The following is a 23,179-nucleotide window of genomic DNA, read 5'->3' on the forward strand; positions in this document are numbered from 1 at the left end:
TGACTTTTACCCTGTCCAATATTGTATTGTATTGTTATTAATTCTGTGTATTTTATTGCTGTTTCTTTTTATCCTTTGTACGGTGTTCTTGAGTGCCAAGAAAGGCGCCTCCAAATAAAATGTATTATTATTATTATTATTATTACTTATAGGGCTATTTGACCAAATAGTCCCAAAGCATACACTGTGAGCCCCAATATTCAACATCCAAGAAAAGTAAGTTCTACTCACACATTCATATTTAAATCTGCACTCAATCTCAAGTAATGTTAGCACTTTAATTACACTTTAATTTCTCTTGCTCTCTCTCTTTACCATTAAGCCCCTGTACTCTATTAATCCTTTAAAAATCCCTGTTACTGAGCCATAAAATGTATTGTTAGAGGAAAGAATAGACCTCTGTTGATTCAGTGCATGATGTCTTACCTCCACATGAGCGTCTGGTGTACAGAGGGTCGTAAGTGGAAGACGTGGTTGCTGACAGCGAGGTTATGCTCTAGTCTGAAGGGCTCTAGGACGACCCCGTCTCGCACTGGGAACGTCAGGCGCAGCTCCTCATTGTGGTTGGCTGCATTGGTTGGAGAAAAAAGCCACCGTCAGATTATATGTATAAAATAAAGAGATATTTCACTGTTCAGATTATTCATTGGACTTTTTCCAGTTACTGACCTGGAGGTGGAGGGAGAGCGGTGATATTTGGTTTGATGTCAGGAGGGAAAGGTGGCTTCACGTCCTGGTTTGGCGACAGGTATGGGGGGATGTTACTTCCTGGTGTCATTGGAGGGGTGGGGTTGCCTGGCACTGGGGAGTGAGGGTAGTTTCCCACCGGTCTGGGTGGCTATATCGGAGATAATCAATTAATAAATCAAATGATCATGGGACCGCACAACCAAGAGAATGTGACAACCAAGCACAACCAAGAGAATGTGACAAAAATGGACTTACCCCGTTCATATTACCCTGGTTGTACTGATATCCACTCCCAGAGAAGTTATTTGTTTGCCCATTAAATGGTGGCTCTTGCTGTAATTTGATAAAACAGATACAAGTTAGTTATTTCTTCAAATTAACTTCTAATATTTGTACTAAAAAGGTTGCTTGCTAAAATTATTTTGGTATGACATCGTGCAAATAATTATCACATTTTTGGTGAATATTACTGCACCTTATAGTACTGGCCCATGGCTCCGCTGGGTGGCGGGTATTGGCCCTGCAGTTGCTGTCCTGGCATCCTCTGGCCGGGGTAGTTGGGGGACGGCAGTGGCCTGGAGGGGTTAGGTGTGGGGTACGGCCCCTGCTGGTTAGGGAACTGGCTGTTTGGTCCATACTGCTGTCCGCCATAGTTCGGCTGTGGATGCAGTGATGACAAAGTTAAATACAAAATACACCAAATAAGCTAAACCTTCAAGTGCTGATTTTACAGCCACTCACCTCCCCAGGGTACGGCCTCTTCATGCCCTGCATACCCATGCCCTGAGGCCGGGGCCCTGCGTAGCCCTGCTGGGGCATCCTTTGACCATGGGCTGCAAAAGGCCCCATGCCTTGGCCTCTGGGCTGGTTCATTCCCATGGGGGGACCACTCATGTTGGATGCATTTATGCCAGTGCCCATGTTCCCAGGGATGGACGGAGGGCCACGGGGTCCTGGCTGGTTCATGAACTGGCTGTTGTACGCCTGGTTTGGTCCCATCTGGAAAGAGGAACTCATCTGGAAGACAGAATAGGCTCAATCAACCATCTCGACCTAACAATAGGACAGGTTTTGCACAAAAGAGTCACAAAGGAGCAAAATGTTCTACCCACTAAAAAAATGCCCTTTAGCCTTTGTTATAGCTAGATGTGCTATCTGGCTCCATCACTGCTTCAGCTAACTATTCAACACTTATTTCACCTTGTCCAATAAAAAGCCTATATCCTCTCTCTCAGCTTCCTGTTCTGGTACTCCTGCTTTTATTGAAAGGCAAAATAAGCGAGGTGCTATCATCCTACCGGTCCGTATTGGTTCATGTCCTTGTTCTGGGTTTCCTGCAGGGCAGCTACAGTTGCTGTGGCAGTGGCGGTCGCCGTGGCGGCAGCAGCAGCCACTGCGGCGGCAGCAGCAGCAGCGGCGGGCTGTGTGAAGTCCGACGGAGGACGGGAGTGTGGAGGGATGCCCATTCCTCCAGGACCAGCGTTAGGTCCTCCAGGGTAACTATGACAAAGAGCAACACAACATAATATGAGCTCAGTTTGAATGTTTTACTGTTGCTAAAATTGCTGATTTTGTCAATGGAGTCTGGTGGCTTTAGCAAAGAATGGCTTCAGTTCCCCTCCATATCAACTTACACGGGGCTTCAGTAGGTCATCTACTAGTACCCACTTCTAAACTGTCCCTTTAATCATTGCAGCGACCAGTATCCAATGTCACTTACTTGCCACCGAAGCCTCCTCCTCCGGGGTAGTTGGGTCGTCCGTACATGCCTGGCTGCATGTAGCCCTGGTTGGAGTTGCCTTTGTTGGGGAACTGCTGCTGAGGACCGGAGAACTGAGGAGAGTTCATCCCGGGATTGTTCCCAGACATACCCGAGCCCATAGGGTTGCCCCCAGGGTTCATGGGATTGTTGTTGTTTACCATGGGGTTCCCCAACACCTGTTGAGAGATATGCATGAGTAAATAAGGGATGCTTAAACATTGAGACAAACAAACTCTTTAAAACAACAAAAACATGCAGTCCATCCAGACAAACTTTTACTCTGTCGGACAGGTACGAGATCTCACCTGGCTCTGCGACGTGTTTGTCACGCCCCAGACTGTAGTCACCACCGACAACGAACCTGGAGGCTGATTGGTGTTCTGTTGCCAGGGAACTGAGTCGTAGGGGAAAGACCCATCTCTGCTGAGGACGGATAAAAACACAGCGTGACAGTAAGACAAAATGTGCCTTGCATCACTGCACAAATATTTGCAGTAAGTGTGTTTGCATTTGCTGATAGGTGAAGACAAATGTTTTATTGTTAGGATTATAAAATAAACTCATGTTCTTCCTGTTAAATGCACAAAAAACATGTTGTAATTATTAACTACATGTACTCTGGGCTGTGAGGTACTGTTTGTCCCTATTGACTGTGCTACAAGCAGTTAGTCTGGCAGTTTGTCTGGCCACTGATCCATAAGGAACGTCACTTCATGTGGAGAGGAAGGGCTTTCCCCAAGGGCCTGGTCTGTCTGTTCACACACCCGACACACACACAAACACACCTCACACACAAGCCAAAAAGCACAGCAGTGTGAACACTGACCCGTGTGAGAGGCCGGGCTTCATGGAGCTCATGGGGGGCTGCATGGGCACTTTTCCCGGAGGCTCGTTCTGCCTGTTCTTCTGGTGACGGAGGAGGAGGAGGCGTCCCAGCTCCTCACACCACGAGGACAGAAGAGCTGGAAAGAGAGCAGAGGAAGAGTGTGTTAATGGACTCCTGTGAGAAATAACTGCAGAGGTAACAGCCCTCTAGTGCAAGCGCTGCAAAGACCTGCACAAACGGATTATGTGAGGAGAGGAGGGCAGACGGAACAACAACTTAGGAACAGAAGCTTCGGGGAAAAAAGCAATGGCCTGACTGACAAAATGATGTGGAAAGTCTTTGTGCAAAATACACTGTGACAAATCCAGGAGTCCTGTTTGTGGGAGGTACATCCAAAACAGAATAGGTGCACAGCTGTAAATAAACAATAAACATAAAGGCATACAATAAGAAAACAAAAATAAGAAGTTTTATGTTTTTAGAAAGTTTATTTTTTATTTTTTATAATTTCCTTTGGACAAATAAGAAATGTGGTTGTTTATGTTTATTGGGCTTTATAATTAATGTTCAGAGGTTAAATGTTTTACTTTTTTCTATGCAAGAAGCAAGATACACATTAGCTGTTTGTTTACCTACAGTCACATTTCCTGTTCATTACCTTTCAATGTTTCGCAGTTACATTCATTATTATTTACTGGAAATGTTGATGAAAACTTTCTGCAGGAGTGAATGCAAAGAGCAAAGTGAGAGAGTTAACCTTCACATGAACATGATGTAGAAGGTGATAGCAAAGCAGAACTTCTTTCAATAAATCAGAAAGAACAGAAAATGCATTGGCTTGTACAGTTCTGCACCAATTGCTTTCTTCTTTTAATAGTTTTTTGTCCCATTAATAATTCTAATTGGATAATGCTTTTGCTGTTTATTAACCTCTACAACCTGGAGCAGTCTTTCAGAGGCAGTAGCGGGCTCAATTTTACCACTTCAGTATTCAGATGAAACTTAATTCATTGGTACAACCACATTATAATATCTTGTCGGGTAAAAAAACCCCTGACATGCCTATTTTCACTGGGCCCCTTGACCTCTGACCTCAAGATATCTATATAGGATATGAAAGGCTTCATTGATTATATTGACAAGAGGCTTTCTGAGTAGGTTCCAGAAGAAAAAGCTTGCCATCTAATCACCGATACATTTTTTTCTTGCAGAAATGCCCAAAATGTAAAAATGTTTTGAAACCAAATTACAGCATAAATTCAATGATGGTGTTCCTTAAGATCTTGGTTGTTTAATGTGGTATTTTGGAGGGATTTTTGACCATTTTTTTATCAATTCTCGCACCAAATCTGTGTCACAAATGGTGTCAACCCAAAAATTACCGCAACTACTTAGGAGACATAACTGAGCATGGGAATGTCCTTCATATTCATCATTATGTTCAAAGTCCCTATACACTCTAAACTTCCAACATTTTAAAAGGCTCCTAACCAAAACGATCTTTTCCCCAGATTAATGACGAGAAAAACTTGACACACTCTCTCTCTTTTCTGTTTGCAAGAGATGAACAAAATCCAAATAAAACCCAAATTATATATATAGCAAGCATAGTTTTATCTTCTAACCTATAAAAAATATTGCCAAAAGCCTACAAACACTGTTTCATTATATAAGTCCATTTAAATGCACATTATGGCATGTGAGGAGAAGCTCACCATTCAGCATTTCAACATGCAAATAACCTTTACAGCACAGATCAATAGAAACTAAATAGATTACGTTTGAGGTATTCAGGGATTTCTTCTGGCCACCTAAATATTCTGCACACTATAGAACGCCCCCCTTACAATTACAGTGAGAAATCTATATGCTGCAAAATAAAAGGATCAGCTTGAGCTTCCAGCATGTCACTGCAGCTCTCGGCCACTAGGGTTCACTCTGGGCCTGCAGATGGACTACAGCCCTTCCCTCCTCTCCACCTTCCTTCCTTCCTTCCTACCTACCTACCTACCGCTTGGTTAGGTAGCCACCACAGAGCGCGTTTGATCGAATCATATGCTTTTCATCTGCAGTGCATGTTTTTGTACTGTGCCAACTACAAAAGAGCCCCTTTTCCTTTTTCTCTCCTTCTCGCTTCCCCTGCCTCTTTCTAGCCTCGCTCTGCGGTGTTAGAGGAGAAAAGGAATGTGGATTCAATCAAAGAGCAGGGCAGCCACCTCCTCTCATGATTCACAGCACTTCGAGGCTGACTAAGGAGCGAGGAGCGAGGGAGGGAGGGGAGGTGAAACAGAGCGCTTGGTGATTTCAGCTGCGGTTTGCGCAAAAAGCCACGTCAATATGACAGCAGACAGTGCAGGCTGTCCTCACAGGCAGATCTACCATGCTGCCACATGCACGGACGGGCCGCCACAGCACATATTACACAGAGAGGGAGAGAGAGAGAGAGAGATAAAAAAAAAGGTTGAGTGAGTCAGTGAGAGAGGAGGCATCAGGCTAATGGGGCTGATGGGAGGGAGGAACAAACAAAAGCTTCTGACTCCCATCACAAACATGGCAACCCAGAGATTTGCCCACACATGAGTGCTTGCAAACAGAGCCCAAGCCCACTGACACACACATAAAGGAAGACACCACACCGGCTTATATTTTAGAGGTAAAATAAATAGGACACGAGATGTCCTCCGAGTGTGCCGAATTTCAGAGGACAAAGCCGAATTTCAGCATCGACACACAAACACACACCTTCTCCTCTCAGAGCATCGCACCCCAAAAGGCACGTCCTCTCCTTTCATTTGAACACTGAGCACACCAGCCTCGCTCTGTGTAAAGATGAGGGCTGGAATACAAAAGACATGTACAGATGGTGCCAGCAGTCTCTCTGCCTCTCCCTCTCCCCTCCCTCCCACTCCTTTAAAAGCAGCACGGGGCTCAGGCGCAGAGGCAGCTGGGTTTTTCCTCCTTCCCACCCGCTCTTGCTCCCTCTCTTTTTCTCTCTTGTCTCCCCCCCTCCTCCCCTCCTTCCTGCCTCCTGTTCTTGGCAAGGCAGGTGCCAGGAGACAGGCTGTGCTGTTCCTCCAGAGGATTGATCTGACTTTACCACGGCTGTGCTTTGGTTGACAGAAAAAGGCCTCTCAGGTGCACTTCGCCTAAAAACATCACACTTGCAGTTAGACACACAGATTTGTAGGTTAGTTTTAATTAAATATAACCGGGTCCAAGTGGCTAATAGGTTTACGAGTTTCACATCTATGTCAGAACGTGGTCCCGCAGTGTTTCAACAGCACCCTCCCTCTTCCCAGACCCCCTTCTGATGGAGAGAGTTTTCAATTCAAGGGCCTGGCTACCAGCCAGCATGTTACAGCTCAATTAGGTCCCATTATTCTCTTCCAACAAGGGGTAACTTGCACTTCTTCTATGTTGATAAACATGTCTCCACAATTTATCCCCTTACTGTGCCACCGTGAGGCCGTCTGGCTAAGGGGACAATATCCTCGTTTCACACCGACGACGACATCAACAGCCGCAGGACAAAAACAACAACAGCTGAGCAGCAAAATGACAAAACATATCCAAAAGAAAGAGAGAAAAAGAGAGGAGAGAGGGAAGCACCAGCGCTGCCACTTACAGAGGAATTATTCTACCCCACTATTAGATAAAGGGCTTATCACCACACAAAATTATCACCTCCACTGAGCACCAACCTGTTTAAAGGAGAGGCACTCTGTCATTGAGTCAGAGGATAAACTTCAGGTTTCATGTGACAGGAGGAGGAACAGCCAACCCGTTACTCCTCACACTCTCCCTCCTCCTCCTCCTCCTCCTCCTCCTCCTCCACCCAACCATCTCTCAAGACAGTGCGGATGATGAACACAAAAGGATTACTGTTTTTCTTCTCCTCTCCTCCCACAGACGGCCTTTCAATAGACTCATCTGCTCCCTGAGAAGAGCCAAAACTGGAGATAATCGTCTCAGGTGTAGCTCTTCCAAATCACAACGGCTATTCTGGAGTGAATCAAACTGCCGTTTGGTGCTACAGAGCATCTATTTGCTGTGTTTACATTGGGCTCCCTGGCGGCTATGGGTCTCTGTCTTCCATAAGGAGAGGAGCCTATCCTGTTTGCCTTGCAGATAGTCCCAGGGGCCCCGGCAGAGTCTGAGCCGTATTGATATTCTGGTGCTCAGCTGTGCAGCCTGATGGTCAGCCACGGCGAAGGGCAGTAAACGCATCTGCTGGGACTAGATGGGTGGTTCAGTGGCTGGGCCTGCAGCTTCCAGCTTCACTCTCTGTCATAAAGCCCCGGGGAGACATGACAAATGACATGGGCTGCATCCCTGACAGTTGTTCAATGCTCTTTCCAATGATAATGCTCCCCCACCCCAACTTTCACCACACATGCAGACAGGAGGCACACAGATAAACCGTGCTGATTAAACACCTTGATTCTGCTGCACCAGAAGAAAAGGGCCTCGAGATTAAAGGGTCCAATCACTGAAATTACATGGTGTCTGGCCATTCTGGTTTACCCATGAGATATCCGTCTCAGGGATTTCTGTCTCAACCTTTTCATTTGTGCTGCTCAACTTTTTATTAAAATAAAAAAGGAACGTGTCTTTCCACAAACAAACTCAATTTTACTCAAATTTAAACTGAGCTACATGCATAGCAACCACAGCTATGGATATACAGCATGCAAGTTATGTTACTGGTCAGTCACTTGTCATTATTTTCCTTTTCAATGAATCTGCTGATTATTATGTCAAATCATTGATTAATTATTTGGTCTATAAAATGTCAAAAGGCAGTTAAAACTGTTTTCTTAAAGTCCAAGTTGATGATCTTTAAATGTCTTATTTTGTCAGTCCAAAAGCCAAAGTTATTCAGTTTAATAGGATATACAACTTAGAAAAGCAGGAAATCTACAATCTCCAATTAATTAAACAGTCGACTGATTATTGCTCCTCTAGGCTCGTATCACAAAGTGAGTGGAAGAAAGTAAACACAGTTACGGTGGCGACAATGGGCTAATTCACTGTAAATCTGTCAACTGGTGCAGTGGACACTGAGCTATAAATCCACTTTCAAAGTATTTACTCCTTGCATCAACTATTAATCCATCTTACCGAAGCAATAGTGCCTATAAAGTCAATAAATCAATCAATCCATTTTATATGTCACATGAAATTGTACAAGGTACAACTCCAGTGACAGCAATTCTATTAGATCCTTCAACTTCAACCTGATTCCTCTTGTCTGTCAGATCGTTGTGTTCTTGTCTTGTCTTCCAGGATTTTTGGTAAAAAAAAAAAGACATTACAGTCCCTGAAATCCTGTTGGAAACTGATGCAGGCACTGAGGTCATCCAGCCCAACCAGGCAGGAGATGCAGTAGGTGTTTAATTCCGCCATGTTTGCATCGGTGGATCCTCCAGTGCAAAGATGGTTGCTGAGATGGTCTTCCTTGTCCATGTGGTCGGGATCATGGCCGATGCCCACTCCAGCTTTTTTTTTTAAATATGTGTTTACTCTGATGTTTATATGTGAAAACCTCAACCAGACAGGTTAGCAGAGCCAGCAGGTGCGGAGTTTAAAAAGAGGAGAGTTGAATTACTTATCCGGACAAACGACTTGTAGTTAAATATTCTTCATTGTCCAGTGTTAATAACAAAAAGTAACATTAAAAATGTGTATAAGAGCTAGGGATGGGCGTTTGGAAGAAACCTCCCAACTCGAAATACTGTAACGTTAATAATCAATTAATCGATTATTCACTATGCATACATGGGTAAAATAAAAGATATATATACAGTACTATGCAAAAGCCCGTTTTAATAACGGATGCTTTTATTTTGAAAGGATGAAAAGAGACTTGATCCTGTCGATCAGTAAACTAAATCAAGTGAGATTATACTGTAAAGATAACGTCAAGGAGTTCAATGTTTTATGTTTTAGCCCCCAAAGAGGCATGAGGTCAGTGTTTTACAGTAATCTTGCATATTTAAGTGTGTTTCATGTTTAAATATGTTTTGGATAAAATCAAACTTAGTAATTCATGCTAGCAAGGTTTGATAAAGTAAGCTCATTTTGCTCAAATTAATACTCTTGTATTTCTGTGTGTTTTATTATTGTTATTGCAACTTTCAGTTAGCAAACTGTAACTTTATCCAACTTAATTCTCAGCTCATTTGCTTATTAAAGTACGGCCACAAAACTCAACGATCGACCATTAATCGATCATCGATTAATTATTCCCATCCCTAATAAGAGCATACATTTCCTTACATTTAGCTGATGGAGAGGCAACTTTCAGAACAACATGTATTGAGAACATATTGTGTGGATTATCCAAAGTTATTGTTTCAAGAAAGACTAATTTTTCAGTACTTTGCGCACATCAACATTCATCTGTACTATAATCCGGTTCAGGCAGAAATAAGATAAATGTGTTGTTTTATAACTTGGGTGAGTTGACCCTTTAAAACAGATGTATACAGTAAATGCAGCTTAATAGAGGTGTGATAACCCTACAAACATGACCATTAAAAAGGTCACTCCTTCACATGCCGCCTCCTCCAAATACAATTCTCTCTACTCTTCATCTTTTACTTTTCTCCCTCCGTTTATCGGCAGTAGATTGTAGGTAAGGCAGATGCCAAGAGCTCTTATGATCCCAGTCCCTCTCTCCCTCCCTCCCTCCCTCCCTCTATGCTCTGTATCTAATAGACACCTGCTCCCTTGTCAACCCTGGACTCCCACCTGGCATCGGCCCACATGACTAGGTCACCAACGTCCGCAAAAACACACATCCGGTCATCACATCACATTATCAGCAGCACTTCCTCATTTATTCCCAAACTAACTGTAACAACCAAGTCCAATTTTAGCTATAAACCTGTCGGAGAGAATCACAACCCCCAAACAGCTTGTTTGAAGACATTTAGCCAGAAGGGCTGAAAGGAGAACAAAGACCATGAGCAAACTAACAAGAACGGCTCTAGTGGGCTGCACTCTTTAGTTTCCGAGGGAGCTCTATTCACACTCTGTTCCTCCCTCCTCTCTCTCTCTCTGCCCAGAAAGGTTTGAATGGACACAAGCCTCCTGCAGGCCAAAGTCAATTAAAATAAGAGAGAGTCTAGGGAGCCCTAGTATCCCTGGTTACTGAAAGCACCTAAGAGGCCATGCAAAACAGCCATGTTTAGCTTCAGCCAAAGAATTCTTCACTTAGAGGCTTCCTGGAATTGTAAAATTCTGGGATTTACCTCGTAATACTCAGAAAATGACATGAATAACTGGTTGCTGTCGCCAAACTATCCTGCGTCAACTACCAATTGGATCGTAAATCATCTCCCTGTCTGCCTCTCCGACACAGTCAGCCACGGATGCCCGGTTGGCAGCCATCAAAACTCTCTTTTGTCTGTTCACAGATGCCACCAATTATTCATCAATGCCAATTTGATAATGAAATGGAAGCGACTCGTCCATCACGCAGCCTTTTGAGGAGCGGGTATAACAGGTTACGGACCTGTCAACCCGTGACAGACCAGAACTGTGCTGCTTGTTCATCCATGGGGGGATAATTACACGGGAGCTCACAGGTGGAGTGCCTTTAACACATGGTACACATTTTACCACTCCGGTCACCTTCTGAACTCTGCAACACTTCAGCACGGAAGCGACCGCGAGCTGGGTGTCGTAAAACCAAGTCTGTAAACTGACTTCATTAGCTCACTTAGTTGGATTTTTAAAGTTGCGTGAGTCATTTCGTGACATATTTCAGGGTGAGTGATGTTTTCAGAAAGCTGATGAAGTGGGAAGGATGTGTGAAGTGGGAACATGTGAATGTCATGGCTGCCATGTGGCATCTAAATGTGACATATTTCCCCCGAGGTCCCTTAAACATATGCAGTCAAGGAGCTTTTTCATTAAGTGAAAATGAGCTGAAAGACAAATTAAACAAATCATGATGACAGTGAGTGTGTAGCGGTGGAGAAGTATGAGAAAGCAGCTACACATTGTGGAGTGAAAGCATTAGCACTAACAGTTATAAAACAGCCTGTCTATATAGGCCAGACAACCGCCTCCTGTCTGCACCTCATCTTTGTCTGCTGCTTCTTCTTTTTTTCTTGCATTATTTCCTCTGCCGCTCTCTCTGGGAAGTCAGTGATGTTGGAGTCTTGTCAATGAGTACTTAGGCCCGCTGCCTCATGGGGAGCCAGACTTGCTGGCTAGGTTTTATGGCCCATTTCAGAGCTGCCCCGGCTTAAATACAGCCTCCTGCTGGCCACATGGCCGCAATGTCGTGCCATGTCCATCCGGCGAGGAGAACGGGGGCTTGGCCTCGTGCCAAAAAGGTTTTACTGAGGCCACAAGCATATGTGGCCATGTGGAGGCAAGCGGCACATTGAGAAAAAAGAAAATGCTGCAGATTTGGGGTTTCTGGGTTGCTGTTTTCACATCCTGCGTTCTTTGTTGCAACATCAAAAACCGCTAAAGACTGCGTTACTGACAGATAGAAAAGCTGTCCCTTTATTCCTCTTAACTTCACACTTCTGCTGCTGCAATAAGTTCAGTGCTAGGATATGGAGCTAACCACTTTGTGATGCAAATGTCTGTTTTCTATACACATAAAAATGCTTGATTTCAATACAAATAAAAAATGTCACAGATAAGACATTTAGCATAAAAATCTGACAGATTTGAGATTTTTATCTGTATTGAAAATCCACTTGGCTCTAACTGAATATCAACTGGAACATGATACAATATGCGCCACCATCTCGAGATGATTTATGCAGATCTCATCCCGATGACAGACATTTCTTGGTCATGGTTATACAGAAACCAAACCTTCGTCTAAGCAGGCCAGTGTTTTAAAAGATAATCTCTCTTGGCACATGCCACAAATCTCTTCATTAAAAACAGGGCATCCCATTCAGGGTCCCTGTAAAGCACGGAGGTGGAAATCTATAGCATTTCACCCCCCCGTTGAGAATTAATTCCTTGTGCATTAAAGCCAAACATCTCCCCCGATCAACATTCAATCTGTTCCTGTATGTCGCTGCCTGCCACTGTAAGCTGATTGGGAGCAAAACTCCTTCCAAACCTACATATTTATGTCTTAATTCAGGCACTAAAATCTGGCAACAGTGTGTTAAAGTGACTGAGGTCAAGTTTCCTCAAAGAGCCACAGCGGAGGTTTTAGCACAATTACAAAAACAGCTGACCATTTTCTAAAGCATGCCACTGTGTTTTCATCAGCAAGTTTGCTTTTTTGTCAAAGTCACATTATCACAGTGTGGAAATGCAGTTTTTGTGCAGCTTAAATTGGAAAGTAGGGACTGTATTACCACATATGAGCGTATAACTTAACCTAAAGTAGACTTGATGTTTCTTTTCTTTTTTCCTCATTTTCTTCCTTACCTTTACACTTAAAATGTTTGCTAATTGTATTATTTCTTTGTTTTACATAGCTTTTCTAAAGTTTTTACAAATGCTAGATAAATTCACTTAACCTGATCAATTAAATGTATTGTTAACTTCTCAACTTAAGTTTTTAAGAGTTTGATAACTGATTCTCTTAAGGCACAGAAGCCTGGTTTCATGGTATGTTACCATGCAATGAAACCGCATTGTTTATTATATTTTGAGGGAAACATTTTTCCTGGATCCTGATTGTTTTTGCACAAATATGTTTCTAAGCAAAGTCTGCAACTCCGTGCAGGGAGGTGGTCGGGTGGATGGATAAACCTTTTTTGACCCAAACTATGATGTTTCCTTAAACCTAACCAAGTAGTTTTGTTTTGAATCGCCACATATTTACAACTGCAACCCTAATCTGGGAGAAAATATGTTTTCCTCAAAACGTTATTGAAAATACAGTTAAGCTGTACAGGAGTGTACTTTTTTGGGAGACAGGCTTGTGTACAGAAATGAGTCAAAACCAGGGGAAAATTAACTAGATTAAATATCAGTTACAGTACAGCATGCATTTGAAAGTAGTCAGCAAAAATAAACAAATGATTTGGAATTAAGTAGGTAAATTTTGCAAAAATACTACAATTGTCACCTTTTGCTGACTAACAAAGACGAAGCGAAATCTGTGTGGGCCACAGACAATTACCTTTCGTTTGGACGAGACAAATCTTTACAAAACTAATTTTTGACCCTTTCACCTGACCACACTGAGGTTCCAGCCAACTGCACCGGCACAGAGGGCGACTTTAACCGTGCACTTCTGCAGCCAGATTATCAGATGAGCAGACCTGCAAAGAAGCTGCTTACAGGAGCCAGACTGTTTCCCCGAGCAACAGGCTGCTATTAACGAAGGCCCAGCCCTAAGCCCTCGTCTACAATGATACTAATTAGGCACGGAGCAGATGTGCCCGGACTAGTGCCCACCTCAGGGTGCTGGGCAGAGCCGGTAGTGTCACGGCGGCATACGCTGGTGACTGAGTCACCTGCGACCTTTTCACAGTGGGCCTGGGGTCAAAGCCTCCATTTAGAAATACAGTAGCAACAGACACTGGAGGGGCCTGGGTCAGGTCCCGGCACCCCTCCAGGCTCATTAGAGTCATCCATATGTGCAACAGTGCAGCATCTGAATAAAAAGCCTCCTTGTGATAAACACTCAGGCCAAATGAAGACAATGAAACTCAAACCATATCCATTTTCAACAGATCATTATTATGCTGAAACTTTCTGTACATGCAGTATGAAATATATATTAAGCAAATAACTACTTTTTCAAAAATTAATCTCAATCCTTCTATTGAAGTCCCTGCTTCTCTATTAATTTTTAAAAATACTTTTATGTTTTCAAAATTATTTTATTTTGTATGTATTGTATATGCAAATAATGGCTTTCACACAATAGATATATTTAAAATGTAAGTCTATTTCACTTTATATTTTCTTATTGTCCATATAGAAATAGCATTAAAATCAGGCCAAATGTAATTAAACTCAAACCATATCCATTTTCCACAGATCAAGACGATTATTACATATATTACAATATATATTTAGCAAATAACTCTCTTTTTTTAACATATTAATCTCAATCCTTCTATTGAAATTCCTGCATCTCTATTCATTTTGTAATAATTTATGTTTTTTTTAAAGCATTTTACTTTATTTAAATGTATTATATACTGCAAATAAGGACTTTCACACAATAGATATATTTGAAAAATACTTTATATTTTCTTATTGTCCATATCAAAATAGCACTAAAATCTATATCCTATGCACATATTATTTAATTTTGCCCCTCTATATGTGGCCCAGAACTGAAACTCTGTTGCACATATTTACTGTATATAACATCCAATTTGCTATACTTCTACTTATGCTTGTTGTCCCAGTTTCCTTCTAGTGAACATTAAAGTTTCATCACATTCTTCTGAGTCTGATGTAAGCTCTGTTCACAACTCATACTGTTTTCTCACAGAAGTGTGTAGGCGGGGGATATAATTAACATACAAATCACCAACAAGAACAAGGCATAAACTTAGATTATTAATGGCTTCAATGAACAGCTGAGAACACAAGTGTGAACTGTGACGCAGGCAGGATGATAAAACAACATGTGTGCCATGCTTCATACTGTAAAACTCAGACAGACGACACAACAGGAGCGATGGAGTTTTTCTTAATGATCATCCAAAAGAAAAACAAAGAAGCACATCTGATGTCATTCGATGTACAGTATGTCGACACGGCCCAGTGTGCGGACATAATGTAAAGACTGTGATGAGGATGGTTGGTTGGATTCAGCCAATGTGCATGAGTTTCCTGTGCGACACACAGCAAGTACCTGAGTCAGACTGACACCTCCTGCAGCAGTTGGTTTCTGTAGGGTTCAGATTTTACATTTTACTGTACAAACATGTCTAAGATATTCAGTTAATGACACACATTTGATTATGAGTTGCTCCCTTATTGAAACACAAACCGACTGTATGAAACGACTGAGTGACTGAGAAATATTATATCAGGTTATAATTCACACTGTCTAAAAATCTACTCAGAGGGGGAGAAGGATTCAACATACTATTGTTCAAATGTGCAAAAATATGCATTAGAAATTGAATAAAGCTTTGGATAATGATTACTTTACTGTGTCATGGTACAAAATGACAATAATATCCAATACAGGCAACACTCTGAACCCCACAATCAGTTTTTAAAGTTTAAAAAATTGCCAAAATTACATTATTTATCATAGCCAGAAACTGTAAAAATAAATTGTATCATCAGATTTTCACATATCTGACAGTCCTTGAATAATTAATTTGTGACGAACGCTTCTCTCAAGAGAAATACCCAAGCCTGAGCTAAAAAAAAAAGTCTAATTTAAATTTAGTATAATAATATATGCAAATATAATATATTATTATTATTAATAATAATAATAATAATAATAATAATAATAATAATCCATTTGCACTAACTAGGTCCTAAAAAAATAAAATACATTCTGCACTTCTTTGCATAACCAGGAAGCCATGAACGACAGTCACATGTCAAAAAATCCAGCAAAACTTCAACTAAACTGCAGGCTGTTTACACAGAACAGAGGGGAGCGGACAAGAGAGGTTGAAAATATACTGTATGTATAGCATTTGTACCCCCTACTTTAATACATTTTTGCAATATTGTTAAAACTTGTGGGCACTTGGAAAAGTGTTACTGTCTAAATAGATTCAATTTTATTAAAACATTTTGTAAAATAAAATATCCAAGAAATTAAACTTCTTCGAGTTCCCCGTACTCCTAGCCATGATTGCAAAAATTGCTTGGGATTCAGAGGGTTAAATATTGTTGATCACATCATGACATTCCTGCTAAAAACACTTTTAAAATATCACTATAAAGCATTGTTATTACCTATTGTGTTTTGTGGTGATATATGTAATCACCATAGGGTGATCCACTAATTAATGAGCTTAGTCTTCTCTATTACTATAGACTTAATTGAATACGTAGCTCTTTCTCTGAGCAGATAATGAGGTTTATGTGTGCAGAGGGGTTGTGTATTGTACCACGGACATGTGGAAAAGGAATAATTGATGCAGTGTAAGTCTCTGCTGTTCACCTATACAGGTCGATAAGGGTAATAGATTACTTAGTGTGCTGCTTTGGCATCATCCAACACCATAATCTCTCATAACTGCCTCAGCTGCATTTAATAGTTTGTCTCTTTGCTAGTTACTAGGAGGATTTCTCTTATTTGACCTCTGAAAGCTTCATTTCTGGTATTTTCTCCCTTTCTGCAGAATGTAACTCAGGCCCTGTTTAGACGGAGACTATCTGGACAGATAACGCAAAAGTGGCATTGCGTTCTCACTTTTTATTCCGCGTTTAAACGAACGCCTTTAGGGGGAAATCAGTTGTATCAGAGTGCATACGTTGACGCAAAAGTTTTTTCGAAATGGCTAGGTGGCTAGGTGGTACTGTGAAGCACTGCCACACAACACCACCAAGAGCTCCAGCATGCATAAACACTTCTCTTCTCTCCTACTTCTCTTCCTAGTAGCGTGAAATAGCCTACAGTCACCTTCTCTGTTCTGTCATATTATCTGTAATAATTCTGCTTAACTGCTGAAATGACTCCTGGATAGTTGCTAGGGCAAATTGAATATCTGACTAATGAAAATAGTCCATGTTTGTTGTCGTTTGCCTGGACTGCAAATGGATGTTACGTAAATGCGCACGCAATGAGAGCCACCGAAAGCTGATCAGAGCACACTTTTGCGTTTTCAACCCTTTAGACAGAGACGCAATGGTGGAGCGCTTATAAAGATTTCTACTCTGGAGGGTGGTTTCATTCTTTTTGCGTTTTTAAGCCCCGAAAACGCTGTTGCTGTCTAAACGAAAGGCGCATCTGATAAAATATTTTGTCGTTTTCACCCAAGAAAGTTATTGTGTAAACAGGACCTCACTCTGCTGCAGATACAGTTCAAGTTAAGTGTTTCCGTCGCTCTGCGCTCTGATACCTGATCCACACCAAATGCATGATTACTTCCCACCTACTGTATGGGATTGATCATAAATTAAGATCAAATAACAGTGCTCCCACTGAAGTCTGCTTTTGGTTGTAGTTGTTTGTTCTCTAAAGGACTTACAGTGAGAAAAACAAGTAGGCAGATGCGCTTGTGTTCCTCTTTGATGTGAGGGGGAACCTCTACCTGCTGTACGGTCACACCTGGCATTTCAATGCAACTGATTTACTTTCAGAGATCACATCACACTTTGTCCCGATGACAAATTGGTATGAAAAATATATGCAAATTCTTTCAACAAGAGTTGTTTTTGTGCAGCACACTAACCTCCAGTGAAACATGAGTTTATTGAACTAAAAATATCATTATTCATAATCCACTATTGCTGGACTTCTTTTAATAATTGGAGGATTCAGTATCAAACGGGATCAAAACTCTTATATTGAGTTTGATTGGATCCTGTAATAACTTATGGCTGGATGTTCTTTCAATAAATTAAAGCCAAATGAAAACAACCTGTATGATCTGCAAATGGTATCAACTGCTCCTGCATGCTGATCGCTGTTGTTGTGATTTGGGACATTATCGAGAAAACTTCAAAGAAGAAGGTCAGCGCAATTTCATACCTTGGTGGATAAAAAAGCATCTACAATACAGAGAACAAGAGATTCATGGAAGCTGTCAAAACAACAGTTATGAATAGTTGGAAGTGTGGTGAGCCAGACATCTCTTTACCAACACCGCCTGTTGCAAAACCTCTCGTCTTAGCATGTTGGAAGCTGTCCCACACACATTTTCGAGGAAAAAATAATTGAATGATTGCCCAAACAAGGACTTTACTGTACGACTAAACAAAACCCCTCCGAGCGGAGAGAATGCCAAGTAAACAATAAAGAAACCAACATGCCTACCAGCGTATAATTCAAGTTAAGTCAACAAGAGAAAGAAAAAACACCAGCTGACTGTCTCTCTTAACAGGAGTTCATTCATTAAAGGAATATTCCACCCAAAATATATTGTTAGTTATTGTAGTTCGCAGCTTGCATGGATCTGATGGTGACTCAAAGTCACAGCAACATATTAAAACATCCAAAGAAACAAACTTATTTTCCACTTTTTTGCCACTGATCTGTATGTTCAATGTGTGTGTGTGTGTGTGTGTGTGTGTGTTAAAAACATACTGTGATTGACATACTATTCTTCAAATGCACAAAATTATGCATGTAGGAATTGCATTAAACTTTAAATAACTATTAATTTACTGTGTCATGGTACAAAGTTACAATAATATCCAATGCAGGCAACACTCTGAACCCCACAATCCATTTTAAAAGTTTTTTTAAAAATTCCAAAATTACATTATTTATCAAACTGTAAATATAAACTTTATCATCAGACTTTCACATTTCCGACAGTCCTTGAATGACTCGTATGTGACAAATGCTTCTCTCAAGAAAAATACCCAAATCTAAGCTAAAAAAAAATCGCAACTGATCTGTATGTTCAATCTGGTCTAAACCTAAAAGTGTAGATAAATTGTTCAAAATTACACGTCTCAAAGAGATTTGGAGCTATGAGGAGGGAAAAACAGTGATGCGAAATGAAGTTTATTTCTATCTATCTATTACATTTAAATCTATATCTGTACAGAAATGTTTTAGTGTTGAAAACATACTGAGCGCTGGAATCATGAGGTAATATCAGTTCTCAAACTAGAGGAAATACACAGTTCAGAGCTCATTGAAAAGTTTTTTGGCACACCTTAAAAACTAGATGAGTAGTCTCCACTCTCTAATTCTCCTTAATTCTTCCCAATCGTCCTTTTGTCCGTTTTTTTCCTCTCGATTGAATTGCATACTTTGCCTACATGCGTTCGTTCTGTTGTCATTCAAGGTTCAGGATATTTTATCCAAAGTGCCCTTTTGTTACTGACTGTTGGTTTGTTTTTTTCTTTAATGAAAAACTTAATTAAAAACAATAGTTAATAAAACACCCTGAGCCTCCAGTGGATTGTGCAGCAGGAGTGGTTTGACTAGTTTCTATGGATGTTTTGACGCTTTTTTGCAGTGTCATTGAAGTCAGCCAACTTCTGTGAATGAAGGGGTAAGCTACAATTCCTGTAAATTGAACAAAACGGATGCCATAGCATCTCAAAGCAGTCAAATGTCTCAAATTTGAACCTGTTGCTGCTAAATGAAATGACTAAGTGCACCACACATGATTCGACCATACAGAACACTAAATCACTGATGTGAAACTACTGAATCCCTACATGGGGAGTAAATCTGTGCGTGTCTCTGCAGCGAGCCGGGCTGGTTGTGCTGTGCGGCACGGAGGGGAGTGGGTGTGATAAACTGCCAAGAGTCTCGCGGAAAACGCCGCCTCAAGTAGGTCAGCGCGACTCACAGAGATAATCAAGGCCATTTTGACCCCTTCTGTGTGAGCTGTAAGTGGGTCAAATGTAGCAGTCAGCTGTTGCAACTCTATCACGCGGGGCGGTGCGAGGCACTCGTCATACTGTCAAACCCCATTCCGTTAGTTTAAGACGTGGCAGGGTGCCCGGCTGCACCCACCAATGCTGGAATCAGCCCTCTATCTGCCCCCCCAGGGGTGAAATAATGTGAAGTTACTCTGAGCAGCAGCAGCAGATCCACCTTCCCTCTTGTCACTGAATACACCCCCTGCAAACACAACCCTCTTTAACTGTTGTCTCCTCCTTTTGACAGCTCACAGCTTCGCAGCTCTGTCCTATTCACAGCAGTGAAAACTCCCCCCCCCACCCCTCCCGCCATGTCTAAAATGCCACCCGCATTTTAACCAGACTAACTCCAGCAATGTCCCTGCTTATTTCTCACTCTTCACTGCACAGAAAAAAGGGGAACTCATGTGTCTAGAAACACTTCTGAGCACAAATCTGCAACAGCAGAACAAAGGCGATACAGGGCAGCCTTAATCTCTGCACTACTGAAGCCAGCAGCTATTTTAAAGCTCTTTCTCTGTGTCTCTATCACTCCCACCTTCCTCTCTTCTCTCTAACATTCTTCCTCTCTCTCTCTCTCCCCCCTCCTTCCCTCCCTCTTCCCCCACGTTTCCCTTGGTGTCTCAGGGCAGCAGCTTCTCTGTTTTCCTCTCCTCTCTCCCTGCGTGTCCAGTGACTGACTGCACAATACACATCAATTATTCATGGCTGCTCTCTCCGTTTCGCAGGCAAAACCAATCACAGATGGAGTCATTGCTAATGGGCTCCTGCTGTACTTGCCACCGGCTTCTTTGCACTCAAGCAACAAATACCCCTGAGACAATGAGAGGGAAAACAGGGATAAGCTGTAAGAAAAGGAAAAAAGAAAAGGGAACATCATAGAGCACTAAAAGCCACAAGGAGAAAAGGAGAACACATGGTCACAGAAGAAGAAAGGTGCGTATCGTCACAAATAATTTAGCAAAAATTAGGACCCGGCTTCTCCAGCAGTAAAGGGTTAAAGACAGAGGGGGAGGGAGGGGAGGGGGGGCACACAAGGGGGAGGAGGGGGAGGGAGGACAGGCAGAGAGGGAGAGAGAGAACCAAATGCTTATCTCCTCACCTCGGATGTATGCAGCAGTTATTGATGTATCTTCTTTTTCTGTCTAGTGATCCATTGCTTGCTCTCCCAATACACACATCACACAGAAGCAGCCACAGCCACTTCGCCAGAAGGGAGAGAGGGAGGGGAGGGGAGGGGAGGAGGGAGGGAGGGAGGGAGGAGAGGAGAGGGAAAAAAATGCAGGCAGCTCACATTTCAAACCTGCAAAGGGGGGTGGTGCCTAATGTGCTAGACAGCCTGTATCTTGGCCTGCGTCCAGAGCAACGAGTAAAAGAAGCCTCAATCAATTCATTTAAAGCTACATTTGTTACAACGGGAGATGCACGTGCGAAAAAGTGGTGATAGAAACGGGTTCAGGTGGGTACATTAAGTAGTGATTTCAGCGCCCAAACCTTGTCTTTGCATACAGTTGACTTAATCCATCAAACTGGTCATTGTAATTAAGGGGCATGGAGGATCAGGAGGAGGAGGAGGAGGAGGAGGAGGCTGGGTATTGTGGCTTCCTGATGCACAGAGGGTTGGAATCAGAGAGGGAGGGGCCAATTAGAGCACATTTGTCTTTCAGCACACATGAGCCACAGTAAGCTTTTGGATAAATAATTACACACGTATAAAACATGTAAACTGTGGGTAGACAAAACACCTGAGGCAGTCTGCAAATAAAAATACCAGCCGAAAGTCGATTCAACCGATCTGTGGTTACAATCCAAAAAATATGCGTTCAATTAGAGACATAATGTAAATTAATTTGTATATGCAAACATCCAGTGCAAATTACAGAGCCATATGGAGCGGCTGAAGATGCTACCAATCACCTCCTGCTGCCACAGACATAATAACTGCGACAACTACAGAGAAGGACAGACAAGCTCAACAGCTCTTATCTCTGCTCTCTCCTGTCTGTATTTGCTCTCCTGGTATTTACTATCAGCTAAGTGCATGGCAGATGACTTACAGCCCTGAACCCCGACTGCAAGTCAACACATCCATCATGGCTGGCTGGAAGCCTTCACATACAGTGATCATATAGAGTTAAACACACCGACGGCACAAAGTGGACACAGTGTAGATTTATAGCTTGTGTGACACTCGTATCGTATATAATAAGCCTTTCACCTCGTAAACTCTCGACTTGGGTCCGACTTTACTATCCACTGAAGCTATTTTCAAATCAATCTAACTGTATTTTAAATGGAGAGTTTCCAAATGTACTGCACTGAATCCTGGAAAATGTGCATAAAATAATACAAAATGCAGAATATTTCCATTTGATGCAATGGTGCACCTGTAAATACACAGCACATTGGGCTTGAATAAAGTAACTTGGAGCTTAAATAATATTACCTAAATTTAAAGAAAGTTAAGAGGGGTGCAAGCAGAAAATCCTGAGTGCAAGAGGTTAAGAAATGTATGTCAAGAAAATAAATCCGACAAGCATTAATCATCATAAATACCAACCAGAGGTCTTTGCACCAAGTCCCAAGTCAAGTTCCAAGTCCTTAACTTTGGAATTCAAGTCCTAAATAAGACATGATGTGCTTTTCAAGGAATGTAATAACAGAATATTAATATATTGCATTAAAAAATGTGTTAAAAAAGTTTGTTGTAACAAGCTTGACTGAACTTGTCATAATGAAAATAGTGCTAGTATTTCACTTTCATAGCATTTATCAAGTATTTTTTAAGTCAAAACTCTAAAATCCAGGTGAAGTCACAAGTCATTGTAGTCCAAAGTTATCAAATGTGTGTCCATGCCCCTGATTTCAACTCATCTGACTAGGTAAAATGTGTGTTTGTGTCTGACTTTATCTTAGAAATAATACTACAGACCTACAATGATCATAAAGAAAGAGGTGATTACAGTAGGCGGGGCAAGTGAACATTCATACTTGTGACTAAAATAACATCTCACACCGCTTGAGGAACCATGGCTGCCTTGCCACCATCTGAAATAACGCCTCCATACATGTAAAATTAAGGGTTAAATGTGGATTTAAATCTGATTAACTAAAGGTTGTTTATTTCTCAACTGCTGCTGACAGTCAAACTCGGCCACCAACAATGTGTTATTCTCTATTTAGGAAAAGCCGCAGCTAAACTATATGTTGAGATGGACAGAAAGTTAAAAAAACATTTTGGTGTGGAAAGCTCTGGGAAGAGAAATTACAGCCCTTCAGGCCTGTGTGTGTGTGTGTGTGTGTGTGTGTGTGTGTCTGTGTGTGTGTGTGTGTCTGTGTGTCTGTGTATCTGACCTCTGTGTCGTGTGTATAAGCAGAGACTTTTCCTCAGTTAAATGGCAACACGTCTGACCTCTGCGTCT

At 41.8% G+C, this 23,179-nt stretch overlaps 1 protein-coding gene across 2 annotated transcripts in view; it reads right to left on the bottom strand.

Moving 5' to 3' along the window:
• Positions 1-23,179, bottom strand: part of LOC131959194 (zinc finger MIZ domain-containing protein 1-like) — a 129,314-nt gene that overhangs the window by 9,080 nt on the left and 97,055 nt on the right. Inside the window, exons 6-15 of one of the 2 annotated variants that reach the window (XM_059324305.1) lie at positions 15,091-15,126; positions 3,279-3,414; positions 2,758-2,872; positions 2,411-2,628; positions 1,989-2,190; positions 1,432-1,707; positions 1,166-1,348; positions 946-1,023; positions 670-838; positions 427-568 (exon numbers count right to left, since the gene is read on the bottom strand). In XM_059324305.1, coding sequence (XP_059180288.1) covers positions 427-568; positions 670-838; positions 946-1,023; positions 1,166-1,348; positions 1,432-1,707; positions 1,989-2,190; positions 2,411-2,628; positions 2,758-2,872; positions 3,279-3,414; positions 15,091-15,126 — 1,555 coding nt within the window. Of the gene's footprint in view, positions 1-426; positions 569-669; positions 839-945; positions 1,024-1,165; positions 1,349-1,431; positions 1,708-1,988; positions 2,191-2,410; positions 2,629-2,757; positions 2,876-3,278; positions 3,415-15,090; positions 15,127-23,179 lie in introns of both variants that reach the window. The other variant, XM_059324306.1, reaches the window with a different exon arrangement.

This window comes from Centropristis striata, chromosome 21 (assembly GCF_030273125.1).
Source record: "Centropristis striata isolate RG_2023a ecotype Rhode Island chromosome 21, C.striata_1.0, whole genome shotgun sequence".
In the NCBI taxonomy this organism is placed as follows: Eukaryota; Metazoa; Chordata; class Actinopteri; order Perciformes; family Serranidae; genus Centropristis; species Centropristis striata.